This window comes from Chanos chanos, chromosome 7, assembly GCF_902362185.1.
Source record: "Chanos chanos chromosome 7, fChaCha1.1, whole genome shotgun sequence".
Classification (NCBI taxonomy): Eukaryota; Metazoa; Chordata; class Actinopteri; order Gonorynchiformes; family Chanidae; genus Chanos; species Chanos chanos.
In genome coordinates, this window is record NC_044501.1 from 23,444,839 (window position 1) to 23,470,708 (window position 25,870).

General features: G+C 41.3%; 1 protein-coding gene across 4 annotated transcripts; it reads left to right on the plus strand.

The window, feature by feature from the left end:
* Positions 1-8,955: 8,955 nt before the first annotated feature.
* Positions 8,956-22,766, plus strand: stx16 (syntaxin 16). 4 transcript variants are annotated; one of them, XM_030780691.1, is made up of 9 exons: positions 8,956-9,341; positions 14,014-14,025; positions 14,311-14,418; positions 15,161-15,301; positions 15,786-15,948; positions 18,729-18,817; positions 20,259-20,402; positions 20,723-20,803; positions 20,968-22,766. In XM_030780691.1, the coding sequence occupies exons 1-9, from the start codon at positions 9,210-9,212 to the stop codon at positions 21,070-21,072; spliced, it is 975 nt and encodes a 324-aa protein (XP_030636551.1). In that variant the 5' UTR covers positions 8,956-9,209; the 3' UTR covers positions 21,073-22,766. The 4 variants fall into 4 exon arrangements, with proteins under 4 accessions (XP_030636551.1, XP_030636553.1, XP_030636552.1 ...); XM_030780693.1 differs by having other exon boundaries at positions 8,956-9,290; XM_030780692.1 differs by lacking the exon at positions 14,014-14,025.
* The last annotated feature ends 3,104 nt before the right edge of the window (positions 22,767-25,870 follow it).

Here is a 25,870-nt window from a genome sequence, read left to right on the forward strand (position 1 = left end):
TACTTCACATTTTAACTTGCTTTCTCTAAAAATATGCCACATTAAGCACTTTTCAAGTGCTTATTCTACAGTTCCTTTGCAGTCACGTTTCCTTTGAACTCAACTCTGCCGGACCTTCAGGGTTCGTCATGTCTCAGACACCTAGCTAACCAGGGTTGTGTTTAACCATGTCTGTCAGGGGCCTGTGTGCTGAAAATAGGCTGGACAGGTAGCTAAGCCGTGTGGAATTTCACATTGGTTCTTGGGCATGTGTCATTTGATCCTTAGCCATCTATCAGGATGGAGCATGCCATGCGTGTCAGAGCTGAGGTTTCCACAGGCCGAAGTATTTGAGGGAATTCATACAGGCTAATTCATGTTTTATCATAGATAATGTGTTGTGACAGTAAGAGGAAATATAGCTCTATTTACTTTACTCTATATGAGAATATCATTAAACCTCAAGCAAACATTTCAAATATGACTTTTTGTCATCTCTTGAAGCCCACAATAGCTTCCATTGACAGAAGCCTTACACATTCACATGCTCTATAGCCTCTTCTGCTCCCAAACAGGTGTCACCAGACAATATGGAGCACTGAAACTATCTAAGTTAAATTCATAGTAACTGCAGTAACTCCAGCACATATAAAACAATTGTGTGTTATTGTAACTTATATCCAGTAACAATCAATGGTACTTCATGGTTTCCAACAAATTTTGTGTTACTCAAGCCATTCCTGAGCGAGTGATGGCCTATTTGGTACATGCTAATAAGTCAGACAAAAATTCATGGTCTTGCATTTTTGGCATAGAAATTAATCCAAGTAATAAAATAAGGGCCAGCTGGACGCAGGGACACACACACCCACATACACGCACACACTCACACACACACTCGCACACACACGTGCACGCACACACGCACTCATACACACATACACACACATGCACACACACACACTCACACACACGCACACACATACACACACAAACACATGCACACACACGCACGTGCACACATGCACGCGCACACACATAAAATCAAAGTCACCATGGTAGGTTAAATTTCAGATTTAGACTTATTCCCTAAATTTATTTATAATCATGACAAAATGTCTGAGAAATCATTTAAAGCAGTTTGTCAGGTATGACTCAGTTTTTCAGGTTCAAAGGTCAGGTTTCAATATGATTCAAAAGTGACACAACTCAGGCTTGGCCCCTAATGTAATGAATGACCTTTGAAAACTGATGCACATGCATGAATGTACATTTAAAAAGTTAAATAAACCAAACTGAAAACCCAATGTACAGCCACTTGGGAACAACGGCCCAAGAAAATTTCCAAAACAATATTCGAAGCCTGAAGCAGTTGCCAATAAACTTTTAGAAAACACAAGCTTCAGTGATGTGCTTATGTGTTGGTGTGCCTGATGTTTAAGTTTGGGCTTCTGTATGTGTTTATAAAGTGGATCCCAGCTGTCATTACTGGACTGTCAGCTAACGTGATTTATGAAAAGAATGGGAAGAATGTTTGAAGAGCACATATCTGCAGCATTCCATGTCTGGATACACACACACACACACACACACATACGCACACAGAGCCACAGGTGCTGTAAGTGTCAGTCTAACGGGGGGTTAGCAGCTACCCTTGTTAGAAACAGTGATACCATTACAAAAACACATGCAACTGCACAGCAAAGATTAACAGTAAAGATTAAACCTGGCATAGAATCAACACTGGGGTCAAACAATGTGATTTACTGACAGGTTTTATACTCATCATTGTAATTTTCCATGTGGAATATATTTACTTTATTGATAATTCAACGGATTCATTCTAAACTATGTCTCAAATAATAAATTAATCCTCAAACAAGAACATCTGTTCTTTTTAATTATAATTGTTTATGAATCATTCATTGAATTAATCCATCTAAAACACTTGGTGTTACTATTAAAAATTTTGCAAACCAGTCCATTTTAAATGGACAGTTTATATAATGACATCAATAACATGCGTTAGATTTAAAAATACTAAAGATCTCATGGAAATATGATAATGTATACCAATGACAATCAAAGAAATAGAAATGACACACACAATGAATAAGGGGACTTTCTAAAACATTTATTCCAACTTTAGCTAGAAAGCTCAGTAACCAGAGGAGCTAAATTATGAGCTGCATCATGCCAAGGCCTGTGAATGCTGGTTTTGCTATAGTTACACTCGTCCTAAGTTAGACAGGCCTAGTTCAAGAGGCCCTTGATTTCCATGAGACAAAATAACTATATTCCAACTCTGGAACTGACATGACAGCAGATGGTGATGAAACTAAAGTCCCTACAGGTCACACAAAGGCTGAAGTGACAGAAAGTCCTGTGGGATGAACAGGCTCCATTTGGAAGATTTGGTATGGGGTATGGGGTCAGGCACTTGTTGAGAATGAGTAAACTGTGAGCAGAGCTGAGGATGTTCCCTCTACTGTGGCAGCAGACACACAGATGGTGTAACGCTTTAGCAGTCAGTTTAATAATAAAGCGTCGCCCATATAATGCCGGGTCTCAACGGCACACTAATCTGGACATACATGCACTTAAGACTAGCGAAAATAAAACAGAAACGGGGATATACAAGCTGTCGCGCTACAGGTTTTCTTGGTAGTAGTCAGACAGTTAGCACTGCACTTCACTTGTTTCACACAAGAGAGAGACTAATTTCCTGCAATCCCCCCAGTACACGCAGACGCAGCTGCACAATAGGCAATGTGCTCTTAAAGGCACAGCACAGTATAACCGTTACAATGGTTAAGAGCAGACAGGTAAACAGACAGAGCAGAGCTATCCTCTCACACAGACTATTTTGCTGAGGAGAACAGAGGAGGTGCACTGGCCTCCTACCCTCAGTCTGATGTGGTGTTTATCACTGAGTTCACTGTAAACCCTGGTAGATCAGTGTGGAGATACCGTGTGCTACATGTGTCAAGAGACTGTTGAATCTCTCTCTTTCTCTCTTTCTCTCTCTGGCAGACTCTGAACCATGATGTTAAAAAAGTCACCTCTTCATGGCACACCTGCCACAGTCCAAGGAACCGCTACAACCAGAGCCTGTTCCTGGACATCCCTGGCCCCGTGTTACAACAGATTTTACTCAGCAGAACTGACAACACTGTTTAGTCCTGGCTGACCCGTGCTCTAACAGGTCTGAATTCGACTGTTTGCCAGAACTCTCATCCAACACTGCCATAACCATTGCTAGAGACACCATTCATCGGCGCATGCAACTGCTCGTGCAATGCTGTCTGACAGCTGCACTCAGTTTACCAGTATCCACTTTCAAGACTTTGTTTGGACTGTAGACTTTACCCATAACAAGCACTCCAGAGTTATCGCAAGCATACTGCGAAGCAGAATGAGCAGTTTGCAGCACTGGACAGTACTGGGAAAAGTCAAGATGAAGAAAAATCAAGACAGGTTCTCAGCCCCCTTCACAACAATTTGTCCAAACGCAATCATACCAACCATCAAATCTCTCCTCAACCCCCATCCTTAATCTTAAAAGTTGAGATTTTGGTCATCAGTAGAAACTACAGAGGGACTGAGCATGGGGAGATCATTCCACCATTTTTGGAGAAAGAACTGAGAACTACTGAGTCGTGGAGGACTGAGATCCAGGTATACATAACTTTGGAACAGTCAGGTGTCAGGATGAGGCAGAGTGGAGTGATCTTGCTGGGGCAGACCAGTGTAGACTGTTGCCTTGATGTAAACCGGTGCTGGTTCACTCTTAGCACTGTGGGCAAAGACTGAGGTCTTGAATAAAAATACAAGTAACGGGAGGCCAGCGGAGCATGAGGATTATCAGAGTGGACCTTGAAAAATTTAGGGAGATCAATGACCAAGCATGCCGCTGCATTCTGGACAAGTTGCAAGGGTCTAATGGCACAAATTGGAGGGTTGCCCAGAAGAGGACTGCCTACCTGTATGAATGTTATACAGCATGCATCTGCAGGAACTTGTGGTCAGTAAGGTGTCTATAGCAAGATACATTTGACTGTCCAGTGTCACTCCAAGGCTCTTGGTTCTGTCAAAAGGAGATGTTGTGTTGTTGTCTGTGAGACCTGGCATGGACATGGAGGAGAAGTTATTGTTTTTGTCCACGTTTAGCTCGAGATTTTTTATCAGACATCCATATACTTACATCAGCACAACATGCTGAGATGTGAGAGGTTATACTCAGAAGTTGACAAAGTACACAACCCCATCACTTGAGTCAAAGTATAGATACTCCTGGTCAAATATTACCCCCATACAAATAAATGCCGTTCAGTTACATTTTTACTGGAGTACTTGCTTTTAAAAATACTTAAATATTCAAAAGTACATTTTCTTTTTAATGTAAACACACTTTTGTATTGTTGCCACAATGCATTTACAGAGCCTAATGACTCTGAAACAACCTACTGAATGCACTGACTTGCTTGTAGAACCTGTAGAATATAATGCTTGTGGAATATACTACAAAGTCTATAGAAACACAGTTGAATCGAATGCTTCCTCTATAAAAGACAGTGTTTAGCTTCAGTTAAATAGGTCCTACGTTAAATAGGCCCTAGGCCTCAGATTGGCCTTAAAATGATAAACACGCCATAATGTTGTAGGCTAGGTTAATTTTACTTCTATTACATAGCATTGTCTGAAATGTGAAACAGCTGGATGACCCTCATCACCGCTTGATTCCTCCCCGTCTTATTGGGACCAGGTCCTTCTTGAATCCACTGCCTTCGTATGACCTTACTAATAGTACTGTGCGGGAAGCAGTTAGCCTGAAAACCAGTTGATTTCAAAAATCTGAAACATGGACTTAAGATATGACCGTGGGTGCTCTGGGGAGGAACCTTTATCCTAATCACCATCTGCCGTAGTAACAGCCATCAGTAAAACCGCCAAGTTCAATTGTTAAAAAAAATGCAGTACGAACTTGACTGACAGCAATGAAGTAGTTTACTGTGATTGTTTTTTCTCCTGGGACGACCATAATGTGGCCTATCACATTTTAGAAAAGAAAATATATCCGCTGACTTCTAAGCTATGCTTCAAAGTAACGAGCAATGAGAACCTGCATAGAAATGTAGTGGAGTGAAAAGTACAATATCTGTCTTTCAAATGTAGTGGAGTAAAAGTCATACGTTTCCAGAAAAAATAACACTCAAGTAAAGTACAAATACTTGAAGAATGTACTTAAGCACAGTACTCAAGTAAATGTACTTCGTTACTGTCCACCCCTAGTTATATTAGTGTTTATGGAGGGAAAAGATGAGAGAATTAATCACATTATAATTACAAACCATGAGCTCTTATGACAGAGCCTAGAGACTAACTGTAAAGAAAAAAGAGTTGGGCACTGAGGAGAGAACCCTGTGGTGCTCCAGCTGAAAATGTGAAAAGAGCTGATAGTCATTCTCTCTGTGAATCTTGGTGGGAACGATTTGTCAGGTATAAGGTCAACACAGGACCAAGACTGAGATTCCTATGTCGTAAAGAGTGGAAGGCATAGTTTGGAATTCACAGTGTAAAAGGCAGCAGATAAATCCAGGACAATATGGACTGATGAAAGGGTGGAGATAGGGGGCTGATTGGTGGACATCAGAATCTGTGCATGGAGCAGTCTTGGTCAAGTCCATTTTGAAGCCAAATTGAAATGGATCTTGAAGATTATTCTTATTCTGGTAGAGTACGCCAAGACTGGAATGGACTGTACATTCTAATGCCTTGGACAGGAATGATAGGGGATTTATTAGTCTATAGTTTGCCTGGATCAGGTGCTGGCTTCTTCGGGACAGGAGTTGCTAGCAGTCCTGAGGGCAGATGGGACAGTGTGCCAGAGTAGTCAGTTGGTAGTAGCTGTGATCACAGTTAGGACAGATCGTCTGGAGGAGATGGTGACATAGCAAGTTTTTTAGATGTTATAAATTACAAGACACTGTTTGAAGAGACTGAACTGAATGCACCAAGACCAGAGCATACCTTAGAATGCTTGATATGGTTAGTCTTGGAAGGCGCATGTTCAAAGCAGATGTCATCAATTTTCCTTCCAAAGAAAGTTGCAAAGTTTACAGGAAGAGAGATGATGGAGGAGCTGGAGTTGGTTGTGTAAGGAGAGAGTTTGAAGTGGAAAATAGCCTCCATGGATTGCAGGCAGAGCTTGGTGACGTAAAGTTTAGATTTGGCCATAGAGACATCAGAGGAGAGGGATGCCAAGAGGCCATGGTAGGTAGACAGATCTTGATTTAGATGGGATTGTCAGAAATCTGGCAGTAGTTATTGTTTACTGAGAGATAAGAGAAGTCCCTAGCTGATGGGAGAGCAAGGATCAGAATAGAGGAGAATGAGGATGGGGAAAGGGACTGCATGTAGCAGCACATGTTTATCGACTGTGAGGGGTATGTGAGGAGGTGTATGAAGCACTGGGAATGTGAAGTTTCAATGGAGAAGGATCAGTTATGGCATGGAATTCAAAGGATGATCTGGAGATATTAGGGAGATGACATACATAGAATTTTGACTCAGATGACCAGAGGGACTATGGCTGTACAGAAATGTGCAGGCTGCAGAGAAAGCTTTAAGAGTTGCTGTGTAGTTGGTGGCTCTTCATGTTCCCTTTAGAATAGGGAAGTGAGGAGAGTAGACAAGGATGCTGAGATGAATGTAGGTTTCTGAACAGCAGATTAGCTATTCCAGTGGCCATACTAACCCACAGCCTGAAGAGAGGAGGACCCTTCAGCGTAAATTAGATTGGACAGGTGTGCATGAGGCTGTGGCTTGTGTGGCTGTGATCTGTGAGATAAGCAACAGGAATGAAGTAAGTCTTCCAAATGCTGTGGAGGAAGATTAAATCTCCTTCAGAGGAGGAAAACTTTTGGTTTCTTGGTATAAAAGGATTCTCTTCCTTATTGTTATTCTCTATGTGGGAAGAATGATTCTTCTCTCATCTCTGCTCTGTAATCTACCCTTTCATTTTTTCTTAAGATTATACTAATCACAACCCGTTGGCCCTCCTTCTAGATCTTTCCATGCTACTCCCCCCAGTCAGTTTTGTGTCTTCGGTACATACATCTTACATGCCTTCCACAGGAGACTCAGCTGGAATGCAAAGTTCAGTGTCACGGTAAATTAGACTGCTTTATGCTACTTGGTAGGGGGCAGTCTTTATAAGCTCCCCTGTAGTTGTACTGTGCAGTAAATTCAGCTGTTCGATAAGATGGGTTTGTAAATTTAGACATAAATACAGGGTAACTCACAGCAACAAACGGGACAAAGAACCCATGCTGCAGAGCACTGACATAGATATGCACTGGGGCCCAGGTCTCAGCCTGAGAGCTGTCACCATAAATGGTGGTTTGGGAAGAGAGTGTGACTGATCCACTGTGTCTACTGTTTTCACAGATGGAGTTTTGACACTGTTGGTATAATAAAGACAAATGACTAACAGGGAGGGAGAGAGAGAGGCGCTGATGTGAAAGTGGCTTACATAGCCCTGTAACACTTGTGTCATATCTGTTCAATTGCTCATAATAATACAAACATTACTCTGAGAATTGTTACTTTTTCAGTTAATGTTGAAATTAGGAGTGATTTAATAGCATTTAAACTCAGTCTGTGTGCACATACCTCCAGCCAGTGATACCAACAAGAAGTTCAGAGGAGAGACAAACTTGTGTACATTGTGTAAAAGTATGACACAAGGATGTAAAAGCAACTCATTGTTAATGGTAGACTGCCATGAAGTGTTCATTTTACCATAGCAATGCCACACTGCCTCTCTGTGGTCGAAAAGAAAGTATTAATAGTTTTCGACCAGGTTTTCTTACAAAGGATGTCAAGTTTGCGTTTGTGAGATTAGTTATGGGGAAATACTACAATAATGTTGATATGAACAATTGTTATGTCTCTGTGTTTGTTTGTCTGTTTGGTATTATAAGGTGAACACAGAGGATATTGTTTCTCATTTTTTAAAATTCTTATGACTTTTCGATTCGCATTTTGAAAATGATGATGCATACATTGAGAGCGCCTGTGAAAAACAAACGGCACTTGAATGCAGAATCTGATGCTTTTGTTGCGTTTTGCCTCTCATCAGCCTTGTTTTGGCCCAGCAAAGTCACCGTACATGTCCCGGAAGCCTGGGAGAAGGTCAAGACAATCCAAAAACAAGATGGGTAATTCTTGCGCAAACTAAGCCAGGACAAAACATGTTACGGCATCCTTTGTTTTCGTAATGTAGCCAAATAATGTTGTTTAATAATAATTAAAAAAAAATACAAAAAAGAAAAAGTTTTGATTATTTTGTTCATTTAGAAATTGATTCATTGGTACCAGGGTTGTGGAGCCGCTGCACAAAACCTTCGACTCCGACTCCTCAATTTATGGTATCACCGACTCCACTAACCCAAATTTGCTTCCGATTCCGACTCCACGACTCCGCCTCCAAAGCATTGCTTTATTATAAAGCAAAGTTGGCTGTGGAGTCAATACACAAAACCTTCGACTCCGACTCTGAAATTTATGGTACCACCGACTCCGATTCCAGTAACCTAATTTTGCCTCCGACTCCACAAGCCTGACTAGTAGGCTACGTTGTTTCATATTATGGCTGCAGCAAAGCTTATGCAATATTTCTAATGCGATATTTTCCTAAATCAAGGTAATTTTTAGGGATAAATCATATTAAATCATATTCGCCTCCCTCTGAACGACACATACGTAGGCCTAACTAAAAATTGTGCCGGTGTGACGTTCTGCTCTCTAAGAAGCATGGCTTTCTTTGGTGTACCTGTACGGTGAGATCTCATCAACACTACATTGTCTTTGGTGACAGGAAGTGGGCTGCTACGTTCAGTTACGTTTACACGTCTTGGGGCCATACTATGACTCGTTTATGTTCGTAATTTACTGAGAAACACACGGCATTAGTCGTGTTATGGTCGTATTTATGTTTTTCTCCAAGGCGGCACGCAGGAATCAATCATACTTTGACTGCAACAATCAAAAGGAGCGACTTAATCTTCGATATTGTGGGTGGTGTTAGCCTGTGGGCTAGCTCACAATTGACAGCTAGTTAGCTTTTTAGAAAGCTGCTGGCTTAGCTAACTACTGTTAGACACAAGACTTGTGGTCGCAGCTAGAGGCAGCCTGACGTTATTTGATAGCTCTTGGGTGAAGTAGCCATGGCAACCAGGCGCCTGACTGATGCCTTCTTATTAATGCGGAATAATGCAATCCAAAACCGGCAGATTTTGGCTGAGCAAGTGAGTACATATGAGCCCCGTCGTACTCTGAGTACACGTAGCAATGCTGCGGTGAGTCTAACGTTAATCGTCTCAACCGTCTTGACTGTACGCGCCTGTGTGTATGTGTGTGCTTGGCTAGCAATTTATTTATTAGCTAGCAAGCCAGTAGTTTGTTGTTTTCAGCTAACGCCACCAGTTAACTGACCAACAAACAATGGTATGATTTGCTCTTTGTGGCTAGTTAACTAACCTAATTAGCTAGCCACTGCAAACCTATACTAGTAGCTGATTAAACTTCATTTGGTTACGTCGTGTTGTCCTTAAATTTTCATATTAGTAGTGTTAACCACTTAACAAAATGGACTTCCGGGCATTTAGTCAAGTTCATACGACGTGGCTGAATGAACTATTAGGAGAGCCTCAGTTGTGGCTAGCTCACTGGTGTGGAACCACCCTGACGTTTGTGTTGACGCATGACGGAAAGAAATCCCAAGGCGTCAAGGAGGCTGCATTTGCTGATGATGTCAGCTGTACTCACGTATCAATAATATATGGATAATAATAATCAAGTGGTTGACAAAGCACCAGTGTATGTTTATTAGAGCTGAGGCGAAGTTTGTTTGATTGTGCACATTTGCGCAGTAAACGCTAGTAACTCCTGAATGGAAAACACATGGGAGAGAAAACGGCCATTGATCAGTGATCGGTGTGCACTAAAGAAGATGACTCCACCATTTGTTTTCAAGTCATTCAGATTATTTCACGTGCAACGTGAAGTCTTAAAAATATGCATCAAGGATAAGACGGAAATGGCTCCGGTGGTGAGAAGGGACAGTTTTAAAGGTACACTTTTAGACACTGTTCTACTAGCAGTTTAAAAGCCCACAGTCAGGCATGTTTTGTAAAGGTAATTTTTAAGCTAATTTCTCAAGCTTCCGCCAGACTCTCCACTTAAGAATAGTTTGACGCCTTCTTTTGTGCACCGATTACAACTCAGTAGTTTCATCTCTCTTCTGTTTAAGGGACATTACGGTTTAAGGCGCGTGTGTGCAAAATCTAACTCACTTTCCCTGTATACAGTTTTAAACGAACTGAAATGATAACATCTGGCAACATACGAACGACATGCAGCAGCAAGTCTTTACGTCAGTATACTGTTTGATAGCAAAACAAGAATGTGACTTCTCTGTCACATTCCATGAATTGTGATTTGAGCTGTATGGTTTGCAAGTAAGTGTGTCGTAATAGCATGCCCTTTGCCTTACTTACGTTACCACGTTTGCTCTCAAAGCTCCAGACAGCTTACATTTAAATTTAAAAGGTGAACTCTGCCTTCGTCACGTACATCACCAAGGCATTCATTGGAGCGCGATTACAGTCCACCTATTGAGAAGTCCCGCGATACCGCGGTAGAAAACAAACCGGTCCTTCCACCGGTATGTATTATCGCGAGTCCTCTCTTCCGTCTAGTTCAGTTAGGAGCACGAGACCAAGCTCTTCTTAAAAGCGTTTTAGTTTCGTTATCACTCCCTGTCAACCGTAAGTCGTCTGCTTACTTGATGGCTTTTATAGCTGCACTCATTTTTGGGTTTTCTCCTGGGACAATGTATTAGTAGTCATGTCGGTTGAAAAGCCTAATTTATGGTCAACGCAACATAAATAAATAAAAATATCAATACAGAAGTGACGTCAAAAGTTTTAAAAGACGCAATGTATCGCAGGGACCTGTGTTAAGATATCACGCAGTCTGATTTGGTTGGCGGGGGATCTAATACAAATTCTAATAATTGTTAGCCATAAACCTCATCTCATTTCAAATGCGTCAACTCGTCCTCTTGCCGCTAGAGAAAATTTCAGTCAGTAAAATGTCTGGAGCCCTGATTGCATTCCAGTCTTTGATTCTGTCTGTTTTGGTGATGACCAACTGCACAGATTGTGGCCGCATTTTCATAATAGAAAATAAATTGGTTAGTGGCTGTATGGTATTTCGTTTTGGAGCTGTAACAAAATCTGTTAAGTTTTTCTCCCATGGGAATTGCCTGTATTCTGTCTGCATGAACAAGATCAGATGCTGTGTGCACTCCTCAGTTTAACAAGCTGCAGTGAGGAGACTTTTGCAGTGTGCTTATCGCTCACAAAATAGCAATGTATATGTAGAACCACCTCAGGCCCGCAGTAAGTTAGAAAGTTGAGTGCATTGTTTCTTTAGGCCACATATTTGCTGTATTTGCACCTATTAACGTTATTATAAATTGTAACTAATGAAAGAAGTCAAAGTTCTTTATACTGTTAAGCTACATCAAGGGCGTTTTAGATTGGAGAAGTATGTAAGCAATGTAAAAATGATGATTCCGCAAATTCTTGGGAGGAAGAAAAAATCAGCCTCTCTACTTATCATTGCTACTGCTTATATGGTGTATGCTTTAAATCAGGTGACCAGAGCATATTATCATCATGTTTGTATGTGCTCTCCTGGTACGGAATCACCTGGCTGGACCGGAGATGACCAAGACTGAGCCAAAACAAGCTGCATGCTGCAGCACAACTTACAGTCGGTGCAGAACTTAATAAAACACAAGAATTTGCAGCCTTGTGTTATTGTGTTCAGGTTGAGGGGTCATGGGTCCGGTGCAGTCCACTGTACCTTCAAAACCCAGCACAAACTCTTTGGTCTTGGTAACCACAGACATAATCCATTTCATTGTGGTTTTCAGTTTGTTGAGCATGCTGCTGTGCTAGAGCCTAGACAAAGACAAACATATGTCAGAGTACTGTAAGAGCTTCTCAGTGGTCTGTATTTAGCCAGTCTGTTATCTGAATGTCTGTTCTTCATGTTGATTGGCTAAATCATTTATACTGGAGTGTTTTGTCATCACTCTGGGTTATTGGACAGGCCATATCATAGTTCTCAGTAATCATTTTATCACAGGAGTGGATATGGATTGACTGGCTGACTGTAGTCTGTGGAGTGTACAGTGGAGTTTTTTACTGGTTTAAAAATATGGATTGTATCATTTAATTTAGTAATGGTGTGTGTGATAATAAGACCACATCGAATGATTATTGCCCTCCCAGAGCCATGTGCTAACTATGGCCATACCTGTGATAAATATTTCCTACAGGCATTAGTGCAAACCGCTGTTTCAGAGGGCCCAGTGTTAGTTATGACCCCTGAAACACACACATTGCTGGGCGTTATGCTGTCACTTTGAGTTGACAGCCTGGTTTCCTTGAGGATGAGGTAGTAGCGGTTTAATAGATTGTAAGTGCAGCATGATCCTCAGAAACATAACTGGTAAATTACGTTGTTTTGGTTTTGGTTTACTCAGGTAAAGCTTCTTCGCTGTGTTGATAAATAACACATCTAATCTCATCATAGCTGTTTCTCTGGCTTTAAGTTGATTTTTTTTTCTCACTGTGTCTCAGTACTTCTTTGTCTGTGTGGTTGTATATGTGTTGCTTGAAACTTATGCATGCACACAAAGCATTTGACAGCTTCTGAAAAGGTTCATGGCTGATCAGTCTGCTGACATGAGTGTCCTCAGTGAAATATACAACAGTTAGCAAAGGGTCAGCTGAAAAAAACTGCAACAACTAAATTGTTGTGTGTTCATTACAAAAAAACCCTCTGTGATGTGCCTGTGTTTTTACCTGTCTGTGGTGTGCCTGTGTTTTTACCTGTCTGTGGTGTGCCTGTGTTTTTACCTGTCTGTGGTGTGCCTGTGTTTTTACCTGTCTGTGGTGTGCCTGTGTTTTTACCTATCCTTCCAACTGTTTTCCCACAGAGAACTGTAGTTTTTTGGTTCTTATATGATACAGACACAGAAGTGGTGTGATGTTGTAATCCTTATTGTGTGCTCTTTAACAAGGCCTACAGTTCATATGTAATGTGTTTTTGCTTTAGAATTTTGCAGGTATAAAGGTTTTTTTGTTTGTTTGTTTGTTTGTTTTGTTTTTTTTTTACATAAAATTAAGCTTAAAAAGCACTTTTTTTGTTGTTATTTGATCTGTAATTTAAAGGAGCGGAGGAAAAAGTATGACATTGCGATTTGGGACCGGGGATGTAATAATAGTCATAATACTACTTGTGATTTGGGGACATTATATGGACATTGTATATTTTTGTGATGTTTTGGCATGAACATATATGGCATGCTGTGGAATAGGCCTGCACCATAAAGCTAAGTTGGCACTACACAAACTGTGTCTGTGACGTGTTCTGATTAAAAACTACAGTATTGGGAAGCAATGATGGGTTAAAATATGGGATCCTCTGCTAATTTTTTTTTTTTTTTTTTTTTTTTCGCTAAAGCTCTTTTGTATTCAAATCTCTAGATGTATCAAAAATTCTTCCTCTGATTTAAATCTGGGCTCTGCCATACTTGCTGACTATTTAGGCCTTCCCTCGAGCATATTTATTGGCTTGACAATACTGTGCAGCTTGCAAGGTGAAAAAATTAGAGATTGGATATTTCACAAGATGGCATGTTGTTGGGCATTCCAAACTGGGATTAAAATTCCGACAAGCATTTTGAATAATTTGAACCCTTTGTGTTTTCATCAAACAGGCCCATATGGGTGACTGTTTTTTGAAGGCATTCAAATGAAATGTGTTGTGTTTGCTTCTGGTCTGTGACCTTTGGTGCTTGTTTGGGGCTCATCTGCTCTCTCTCCTGTCCCTTCTGGCTCCCCCCTGTCTTCTCATTGGATGCCATTCTGGTGGGCTCACCCAATCACATAGGAGTTTGATGAGGTACTGTCCAGTTGTCTGTCTATGAGACTGTACTGATCAGAGAAGAGGGTCAAATTCATAAATCGTTACTGTAACATTAACAGTCCTTGTGTTTTATGTGAAATCACACATAAGGAAAGGCATAATAAGATTTGTATTTACAGGCTAATGTAATTCTCTTCATTTACATTTACATCTGTTCATATAACAGAGGCTTTTATCCAAAGCGACTCTTTTGATCTCTTCACATTAAATCGGTGTGTTCTGTCCTACTCTAAGAGGACTCTGTCTGTCTGTGTTGGTCAGTTGGCAGATGACCGCATGGCCCTGGTCTCTGGCATCAGTCTGGACCCTGAGGCAGCTGTCGGCGTCACTAAGAGGCTCTCCCCTAAATGGGTGGAGGGCGTGGACGAGGTAAGATTGTTTCAACCAAATGCTTTCATTGACAACAAAGGCACAATGATACACAACATTGTCCTCACTGGATTTTGAACCATTTTATTTGCATGGCTATTTCTCCATTCATTATTCGCACAGTCTCATTGAATTATTAAAATTATTATATAGGTTATCCACAGGAGTAGATTCCAAACACTTCCCTCATTAACTGGACGATTTTACTTCAGATCTCTGAGCACCAAGCAGCCCATGAGCTTCGGGGTTATGAGGATTTAAAAAAAAAAAAAAAGATGACGACATCATGTGCTGTTTCAAACATCCCTCTCATTCACCATATCGAAATGGTACAGAAATGCAGGCAATTGTTAAATTAAAGGCAGTCCCCGAGTTACGAACATCCAACTTAAGGACAACTTGTATTTACGAACGGACTGCCATAAAGCCTATTATATTAAAAAGTTTGAGTTAAATGCAATGGTTCTTAACAATGAACGCATGCACTACTTTGTGGCGCCCATGAAAACATTGCACGGCTTCAGCAGTTCGTCGGCTCGCGCAAGGAGAACACCTTCTCCCAATTGAAGTTGGATCACATTGCTGTTAAAGCGGTGTGTGTACCTGTTCCGACTTACCGACAAATTCAGCTTAAAGACGGACTAATGGAACCGATCTCGTTCATAACCCAGGGACTGCCTGTATGGTCCTTTTACGTTCTTCACTGTGTGCCAAGCTGATGAGGCAATTCTTGTGCTGTCAGATCCAGTATGAAATCACACGGATCAGGCAGAAGATGAAGGAGCTGGCCAGTCTCCACGACAAACACATGAACCGGCCCACGCTGGATGACAGCAGTCAGGAGGAGCATGCCATCGAGATCACCACACAGGAAATCACACAGGTACATCCCCCAGGCCTACCCTCCACACTCTAGTCTGATTCATTCACATGGAACTGCAGGATACCTGGGGCTTTGGGTACATCCTTTCATTTTTCTTTTCCCTTGGTTAAAGCACACAGGGTGCATTTTGCACACACCACATAGTTGCAGAGAGTCAGCCCCTGTAAGAGCAGAGCAAACAACAGTCGGCTGTCTCATTTTCATGCTGACAGACTTACATTTATTTAGTAGTCAATTGCACTACTAGCCAAGAGTTGACACAAGTGAGTGGCTGTCTCTTATATGAAGCAAACTGTAATTTCGCTGTCTTGTGCGAGGCAAGCCCATGGACCGTTGGGGTTTCCTTTTTTTATGGTGCTTTGTCTGCCGACTGGACTAAACTCATGATCAGATTATGTACCTGACTTTCTGTGCAGTTGTGCAGTGTGGTGTTGTGACCTCTGTCACATGCAGCCAGTCATTGCTGTTTTTATGTGGTGTTCAGATGTTCCACAGGTGTCAGCGTGCGGTGACGGGGCTGCAGGCGCGCTCTGGCCACTGCACTGAGCAGGAGGACAGGCTGCTGAGGAACGTCGTCTCCTCTCTCGCCCAGAACCTCCAACAGCTCTCCATCAGCTTCAGACACACACAGTCCAGTTATCTCAAACGTGAGTATACACCCCACCTGAAACTTCACACACACACATACCCCAGTTATCTCAAACGTGAGTATACACCCCACCTGAAACTTCACACACACACACACAGTCCAGTTATCTCAAACGTGAGTATACACCCCACCTGAAACTTCACACACACATACTCCAGTTATCTCAAACGTGAGTATACACCCCACCTGAAACTTCACACACACACACACAGTCCAGTTATCTCAAACGTGAGTATACACCCCACCTGAAACTTCACACACACACATACCCCACCTGAAACTTCACACACACACACACACACACACAGTCCAGTTATCTCAAACGTGAGTATACACCCCACCTGAAACTTCACACACACACACAGTCCAGTTATCTCAAACGTGAGTATACACCCCACCTGAAACTTCACACACACACAGTCCAGTTATCTCAAACGTGAGTATACACCCTGCCTGAGGCCCTCTCGTACCCCTTTTCCACTGACAAAATACTGGTGCCGGAGCAGAAAAGCTGGCACCGGCACGGCACCACAGAATTGCTGGTCCCAGAAGTTGGAACCGCTGACGTCAGAGGCTAAGCAAATAAAAACCACGCGAGAACCAATCAGTTCAGCATTTGATGTGTTTGGTACGTGACGTTCTCTAGAGAGGCGGGAGTAACAAAAAACATCTGACCAAGTAGCGGTAGGCTAAAGGATATTTGTAGCATGAAAATATGTATATGATTAAAAGATGTATGAGCAACAATTTGTGTCTACATCAATACGGGCTGTTGTTTACATGTTACATGAACGTAGTCGGACCCAGAGTGGTAGAAAAAGACATTCTCTCTCTCGGCTCTGGCTGGTGCAAACCACTGCAGACCTTCATTTAAACACTCGTTTTAACTTTTGAGCTAGGTGACAGACTTACTATTTTCATGAATTTTGCCACCATAGCGAAAAGTTATGGGACAAAATTCGTGAGGTGTTTCGCTGTGTGGAAGCCTAGCGTAAAAGTAAATTTATAAAAAGCAAGCAGATGCGTTCCGTCCGACATTATTTTTTCCCCACGGAAATTACCCAAACTTTCGCTATGTAGCGTTTGGTTCCCAAACCAGTGGAAATGCGGGCCGGTTCTCAAAAGGCACCAAGGCAGCACTGGCTCCGCACCGGCACCAGCACCGTCCTAGTGGAAAAGAGCTATCGGTGGGGCCAAACATGTTTGTTTGTTTTGTGAAAGAACGGGCCACACATAATCATAACCATCTCAGCACTAGCCCTGCTGTTGTTCATTTGTTCAGCTGTTTGCTCAGTGACCCATACACAAAGCAGAGCCCGCATGTGACGTGGCTTTACCAGATTTGATCTGTTGTTTACAGCGGTTGCTGTGTAATTGGCTTGGCATATCGTGCAGACAGAATGTTCATGGTGCTTGGGTGTTGTATGGAAAGCTTCTATTATACAGACTGATGCTTAAATAAAAAAAACCCTAAGTTTATTTTAGCTACATCCAGTGAACCTGACTGTACAGAGAGCGAGCATGCAGTTGGTTCTGATGGTAGCAGGCAAGTTTCATAACACAGTGTCCATTTTTGTCACAATTGATTGAGTTAACCTATTATAAATCAAATGTTATTTTTTATAAAATAATGTTATAGGAATGTTTAACAAATCTGTCTATAACAACACAAATCAGTTAAGACAGTCTAAGGCTGTGAGACCAGTTGTGTGAGACCAGTTGCGGAATGACCCACACGTTATGCTGGACTTTTCCAAGACAATGGTTTAGTCTGAAGGCAGTGCAGACCAGTGAAATGTGGCCTATTGGAGATTGGAGTTGTTCCTTGTCGCTGGCGATTTTGCTCTGAGCTGAGAGAAATTCAGCCTTTTCCACCAGATGAGGTGAGAGTGTAGATACCTGCCACTTATCATGTCCGCATATGCTTCATGAGGAGGGAGAAAAGATGCCAAAATGTGTGAGGGCACCCTAGCTTTACTGTGCTGCACCGTCAGTGTTTCTGAACAGTGGCATCTGTGCTGACCTCAGAGAACACTCTGATCATGCTGGGGCAGATTTTGGAGACATTCTACCTTATGAATATCTGAATGAGACCTGATTATGGTCAATGAATATGATACAGGGGTTTCTCTTTTTCACTTCTTCTCTACATCACCTGGGATCCCTGGGTCCTCAGAGAACTCTTCATTGACATGTGCTAGTGTGGTCATTGTTGGAGTTCACACATTACCAGGCAACAGGACCATCAAAGTTGTAATTACAAACAGTTATTGGACTCTCCGTCCTCATTTTTAAGAGTCAGCACTTCACGTTAACACCAACACAGTGTTCTCATGGTTCCTTAGGACCTAGTGTTTTCTAGAGGAAGATGCTCTTCTCTCCTTGGCATGCCAAACACAGGAATGCTTGTTTCCTGGATTGCTTTTTTTCACAGCCACCTCAGCTCTATGTTAATCACAGCAGTTTACAGTCTTCTCTGTAGCACAGACTTTCCCTGAAAAGCTGGTTCTTTTATTCCAGGTTGATGTGTGGTGACTTTTTGGGTTGATGTGTGGTAACTTTTAGGATTGATGTTTGGTGACTTTTGGGGACAGTGTTTGGTGACTTTTGGGTCAATTTGTGGTGACCTTTCGGGTCGGCGTGTGGTGACTTTTCGGGTCAATGTGCCAGGCAGCAGGTACTACTGAAGCTCTGAAAGTGCACTCTTTATGTGGCTCTCCAGGCCCAGTGTGTTGTTTTAGTTGTTTCTACCACCCAACGCTGTGCTCTGTGCTGCAGGCATGAAGAACCGTGAGGAGCGATCAAAGCACTTTTTTGACTCTGGACCTCTCATGGAGGAGGATGAAGACATGTCTCTGTATGACAAGGTGAGTATGAATCACCAGTTACAGCAACTACAGAACACTCACTAATTACCATCAACTACAGTACGTTCACTAATTACAAGGGGTGTAACAATTCACTGTTATGAATTGGAAACCAGTTTTAACATTAAATATGTGACTACATCGATTCGCAGACCCCTGGATTGGTCTAAATGTACCATGAACTGGTCGATGGCCCGATTCTACAGTTAAGAATCAGTGGACTGAAGCTATGCTGCTAATTCTACTTTAGTATCTGGCTGCTGTAGAGGACTAACTGATCTAACATTACAAGTCACGTTACTTTCAAAATAATAATGACCGCCTCTCATTCGCTTATAAATCTGCACAGCGTCCTTGTTGACCTTTTTACGAGAGTAACGTTCGCCTTACTTGCAAGGTAAAAACAAGAACACCACATCCGACAGTGCTGACACGGTTTACAGTTAACCATCGAATCTAAAATCTAAAGTTTGGAAGACATTTTATAAGAAGGAAGGAAAATTGGACAATTGTCTAGCCATTTGTAAGGTCTGTAGAACAGCGATTAAGTACAGTGGTAGCACGACACATGTTACCACTCACCTGGTGACACGGCACGGTGAAACATATGTGGGTGACAAGGGATCTGTGGATGCTAGTGCAGCTAGCACAAGCAAGAACACACAATACAAAGACATGGATATTAAACACTTAGACCGTGCCAAGTTGTGGCTAAGGTAACCAATGCATCAATAGCCCGTTTTATTGCCAGGGACTTAAAATGTTTGTTCACAGTCTTTTTTGTCTGTGTCTGTTGGAAAAGTAATGAACACAATGACATGTAATTCTGAGATGATTTGTCTTCCATTTTTCCCGTGCCATAAAGTGACAAAAATACTTGGGATTCCCTGGTCTTTTATGAAATATGTCTATTTCAAGGTGAGCAATGCCACTTTTATCAAATTGGCTTATTTTAATTTATAAGGGAAAATGAATGTCTGCATTAAACAAACGTTTAGAACTGTATCAGATTGCATCGTATCGCGTAGAATCACACCGAATCGAATCGCACCGAATTGTTCTGTATTAAAATGTATTGTCCCTGAATCGTATTGTGGCCCATGTATCTAGTTGCGTATTGGATCGTCTTATAGGGGAGAGATGCACACCCCTACTAATTAACATCAGCTACAGAACAATCACTAATTAACATCAGCTACAGAGTGATCACTAATTAACATCAGCTACAGAGTGATCACTAATTAACATCAACTACAGAGTGATCACTAATTAACGTCAACTACAGGACGATCACTGATTACCATCAAATACAGAACTCTCTCACCGTACACACACTCATCACTGAATCTAAAACAATGTCACACTTGAAAAAAACATGTCTTACTGCTCACTTCTAAGATTGCTCTACTCTTTCTTTGCTCTCTCTTTCTCTGATGTACAGGGTTTCACGGATGACCAGTTGGTGCTGGTGGAGCAGAACACAGTGCTGGTGGAGGAGCGAGAGAGAGAGATCCGGCAGATTGTTCAGTCCATCTCTGATCTCAATGAGATCTTCAGAGACCTGGCTGGAATGGTGGTGGAACAGGTCAGTCACTCTGCAGGTTTTTTTTTGTTCCTTCCCCATAGACATATAATCAAAGTATTTCCATATTGAAATGAATTTTTGTTTGCGTTACATTTGCGGGAAAATGTCAGTGATGAACTAACAGGGTGGGGATGGATATAGAGTCATACAGCCTCATCACATCAATGTCTAAAGTACTCCTCCTATGAACATTACGATACTGGCATATCAAGACTTCATGTTTTGCTGTTTTTGAAGTGTGAAGGTATGGCATTACAGTGACAAAATGTAAAAACATAAAGTTTGTGCTAATAACATGTTTTCCTGTTGGCTTGTCACAGGGCACAGTTTTGGACAGAATTGACTTCAATGTGGAACAAGCATGTGTGAAAACAGAGGACGGGCTGAAACAACTACAGAAGGTAAGGGCTGTGTAAGTCTTTAAAACAGACATCACACAGACCCCTGAGGGTCACTTTATATGAAAATGTCACCATATTCTGCATGATCTTAGTCCTCTGGACTTGTCTACATGCTATCTAAATTGGCATTGTGCAATTAAAAACCCATTTTGTTCTCTCTACAGGCCGAACAGTATCAGAAGAAAAATCGCAAGATGCTGGTCATTTTAATCTTGTTTGTTATAGTGGTAGTTCTAATAATTATCCTGTTCGGGACAAAGTTCCGCTAGCATTCCATTTTTTGCTGGACCTCTGTGTTTGTCTACTTGTGTAGAGAAGTGAGTGTGTTGGGGCCTGATCTGTTCTCTCAAACAAAGCTATCCGTGTTTTAAAAAAATACAATCCAATGCTACAAAAAAGCAAACAAACAAAAAAAGCAGAACTGTCTAGCCTCCGTTTTCAACAGTCTGTGGAGCTGTTACATGTGCATGATCCCAAAGAGGGAGAGGAGAGAGTTTTTTCCCTTGTGGTTGCCTTAGTAACAGGCACAGTCATTCAATTCAGACACACCTACACATGTTCCTCTGACTCCAACAAACACACACCACACATACTTCATGGACTGTCCATCTGGGGGGCACACACTACTTTGCATCTGTCAAACTCCACATCCTCTTGTTTTTCCTCACAAACCAGTGCTTTTTGATGTGCGGGAAAGGCAGTACTTGTGTGGAATTTCTTCAGTCTGCTGAAGTTCCTGTCCTCTGTGTGCTGGCATGGTTTACTCTGTCAGTCAGTGTGAGCCAAAAACACACAGTCTCCTGACGGGACTGAGGGACTGTGGATTTATAAAAGAGGAAGACATGATCAGCTGATATGCTCTCACGTCCACTCCGATCACTCATGACTCCTCTGACTCCTCAACCTGTCAGAAGCATTCTTTTACTGAACTGGTCAACGCTTTACCATCACAGCGCTATAGTGACTCTTCCCCTCTCGCTTCAGTGCTCAGTGTGGCTCTAGCCTGTCTGTCGCATGGTTGTGTCGAACTGAGATCTGCTAAACTGATTCGTTGTTTCAATCTACAGTCTGTGTGTGATTTGATCTCTGCTCAGACCATGTGGTGTGAATGAGTTGATTTGAACTGTTTGATCATTTGAACTGTTTGATCAGTGGTGTGACTGGTGAATCAGTGTGCTCTCTGTGTTTGTCACTCCTGCCTCTGTCCAGGCCCTGTCCAGTTCACCTCTCAGCATGTAAGGACTGTGTTTGGACTGATGTGTTTGGTCTTGTGACTGTATAACTACTGCCTGTATTATATGAAATTACTAATTTATTTATTTTAAAATCAGATTGTATATAGAATATTTTTTTCTTCATAGTTGTACTCTACCAGTGGTGGTTAAGATATGATGAATAGAATGTTTGAAGTGGGGGGTGATTATTTTAAGATTGTCAAACAGGAGTTTTGATTTTTTTTTTTTAAGTGCAAAAGAATTAGCCTATGTCATTGGGTCATATCGATATTACTACTGTATGGTAAGTGAACCATTTCCTCTGTTGTTGTAAAGGAGACGGTGTAAGCCATGTGAGTTGAAAACTCCCTCTGCTGATTCTGTCTGTAGGTGTGCTGGATACTGGGTGAGCTCATGCACCACATACAGCAGTATCGCAGAGTGAACTTTAGTGAACATGAATATTTGACAAAGCAGATCTGGCATTTTCATAGACAGCTCCTGCCCAGAATCGCCCCCACAGACAGAATTATCTGGGATAACTCTGAAGTCACATCAAGTGTCCTTTTAAAAGGAGGGTCACACTACTTGAAATCATTGTTAAAACGTTGTCCTTATGTCCTGGAATGGACCCCGTTTATTTTTGTCATTGCAGCATATTGTTACTGATGTTGCCATCATAACGTTCAGTGTTAAGGGGAAATGAAAACACCTGTGCGTCTTTCATGGTACTGTACATCAGTGGGGGTTTTCTAAGGCTTATGGAGGTGAGACCGTTTTTAAAAATAAATATGTCATATGGAAAGCAATCTGATGTTTTTGTGGAAACACTGCCCAGTTAGCAGGGTATATCTTTAGCATGAACATGCAGTGATTAGATCACATTAGGTTTGTTTCATTTAAATATGTAGATTTAAATGGATATTCCTCCCATGACCTCATCAGCAACATTATAAAATTATAGGTTTGAGCTGTGCCCTCATTAATTGTAAGAATTGCAAGCATTTTGAGTATTTGAGAATGTCTACAGTAATTTTTAGTACACCTGAATATCCAGCAGGTGATGATGTCATCAGTGATATCAGAGCCTGTCAGTCACTGAGAGGCTGAACAGAGCCCTACACCTGTCCGATGGAAGCATTCAACCTTAAATCCTCTTTCCAAAAACGACTCTAAACCCTACTTTGGGTTCAGCAACCTGCATTCTGCTGTGTATTGGTGTTTTACCCCTGCCCTGATGGCCACAAAATTAAAAACCAGAAAAACAAAACAAAACAAAAATAGTCTCACATAGTAATATGATCCAGTATTCTGAAGTGTGTTTTATTTCTTCTGTACCAAGCTAAACTGAGGTAATTATGACACACACGATGTGACTCCTGTAAAATATGTTGACCTTTTGCTTCAAAACACAGCTCTCTCAATCTGCATAATAAGCACAATACATTATTAAATAATTACAGTTGGAAATTTTATAGATAGTAATGACCCAGAGCCTTCGCATTAGATAATGTAAATGAATAAAGAAACGTCTGTGGCCTTACTTCAGAGCCATGTTTAGACTGTCTCAGTGAGGTGATGGGAATGGTGTAAATGTCTGGTTAAGAGAAAGTAAATTAATGTGTTGTAAAGAAAAATATAAATGTGTACATATATTAGATGTCTTTCCTCAAACAGCCTGATTAGCTTGGTTATAGTTTGGGGTTCTTCTGAATCTGAAAAGAGCAAAATGTTTAAATGAGAGTATAATTGATCAGTATTGTGGAGAAATTACTTGGGGTGTTTTTATCAGATCTAGGGCTATAGCTGGTACTCTGTTAATGAAATGGATAAACGTGTGATAGGTGAAGGGATTAACAGAGACTAAACATGTTATCAACTAACTCACAAATGGGACATCCCAGGATCTTACCATCTGACAGCTCAATTGTATTGTCAGATTTTGTCTCCCATACCCCTAAATCTGAGAACAATCACAAGTTAGACTGCATAAAATGAAGATTTGGGGAGAACTCCACAAGTCTACTGAACAGTCAACAGACCACACAGATCTCATACAGGTGCATGTAATGAACAAGATGTTTCAACATCAAAGACATCTCCATCAGAGAATGTTCCCCCTCATAAATATTACTACACTTACTTGGCTTTTAACAATAAAACAGGAAACTGAGGGCTGTCTAAGGAAATGGTTAACCTGAGTCAATTACAATGTATAATATTTACATCATATTTAATACAGTTGTTAAAACAGTTTACATATATTAAACTGAGTATCACGTTGATAAAAACAGTTTACAGATCTAAACATTAACTTCTTTAATAGTCCAAAAATCTGTTTTGCATAGTGTAATCGTACATGTAATCATTGTAAGCAGTTCAGGTCATAATGCTCCCACAAAGATTTTATAAACAGCATGCAAAGTGGTCTTCATGAAGGCCATTTGGCCTCAAAGGTTTGACTTCCGCTGAGTCTTCGTTTACTGATGATGTTTTTCATATTCTTTCACAACCTTAAACCATTAAGGTTGACCCATGGATTGTTTTGGGTTTTTTTTAATCTTATTCTTTTTTTGTTTGGTGATGCACAGGACAAATTGTTACTGTGTAACTGTGTTACTGAACACTAAAAATGCAGTGTGACATCACTATTTTGTTATTCCTGGTGCCTGATTAATGTTGAAGGATAATGTTCCTTTTGTTTGTCAGATCTAAACTAAGCTACTGCATGCACACTATATGTGTGCTGTTGAATCTGATGATTGAGAAGACAGAGTCTCGTAGCTTGGTTCCGTAGCCACGGGGTGGATTTGGGGAGAACAGTATGACTGTGAACCAATTTTTCCCTCAGGTGATTTTCTGAAATTAACCCTGGGGAATTTGAGGACACATTTTCTTCAGCGTTGGGTCGTTAAGTACAATGTACCAATGGTAATCAATTATCCTCTTAATCTGACTGACAAAACACATTCTGTGAGGGGTGGGTCTTTTGTCTTTTTGATCAATAAACCTTCCATTCCACTCACTCTCTCAATAGCCTATATGTTATCCTTAACCTTATTTCCTTTAGCAGAAAATGGTAAAAAGACATTTTCACAAATTTTTGGACTGACTCCGTGGCAGAGCTACAGTTATGTCCAGATTTTTTTAAACTGATCTGTGGGTAAGTCACAAGTTAAAAATGCTAAATGGTTACTTGGACAAAGAGAAGTGAATTCACAGTTAACACAAACACACTAACTACATACACACAGCTCACTGAGCACTTTATTAGGAACACTAGACTAATACTGGGTAGGGCCTCCCTTCACTCTCAAAACAGCATCAATTCTTCATGGCATGGACTCCACAAGATGTTGGAAACATTCCTTTGAGATTCTGGTCTGTGTTGACATGATTGCATCACGTAATTTCTGCAGATTTGTCAGCTGCACACTCATGCTGCGAATCTCCCATTCTACCACATTCCAAAGGTGCTCTACTGGATTCAGATCTGGTGACTGGGAAGGCCACTGAAGAACACTGAACTCATCGTCATGTTCATGAAACCAGTTTGAGATGACTTTTGCTTTGTGACATGGTGCATTATCATACCGGAAGCAGCCATTAAAGGATGGGCAAATTGTGGCCATGAAGGGATGCACATGGTCAGCAACAATACTCAAATAGGCTGTGGAATTCAAGTGATGATTGATTGGCATAAACAGGCCCAAAGTGTGCCAAGAAAACATTCCAGCCATCAGCCTGGACTGTAGACACAAAGCACCTACCATCTGTGTGCCTGAGCAGAAATTGAGATTCATCAGACCAGGCTGCGTTTCTCCAGTCTTCAAGTGTCCAGTTTTGGTGAGCC

What these genes read in the sequence shown, in the direction of transcription:
- stx16 (XM_030780691.1), top strand. Translation starts at nt 9,210, where the DNA reads ATGGCAACCAGGCGCCTGACTGATGCCTTCTTATTAATGCGGAATAAT. An exon ending in ACAGTCCAGTTATCTCAAAC is followed by an intron (nt 15,949 to 18,728) that starts GTGAGTATACAC and finishes TCTGTGCTGCAG; the next exon opens with GCATGAAGAACCGTGAGGAG. An exon ending in CTGGAATGGTGGTGGAACAG is followed by an intron (nt 20,403 to 20,722) that starts GTCAGTCACTCT and finishes GGCTTGTCACAG; the next exon opens with GGCACAGTTTTGGACAGAAT.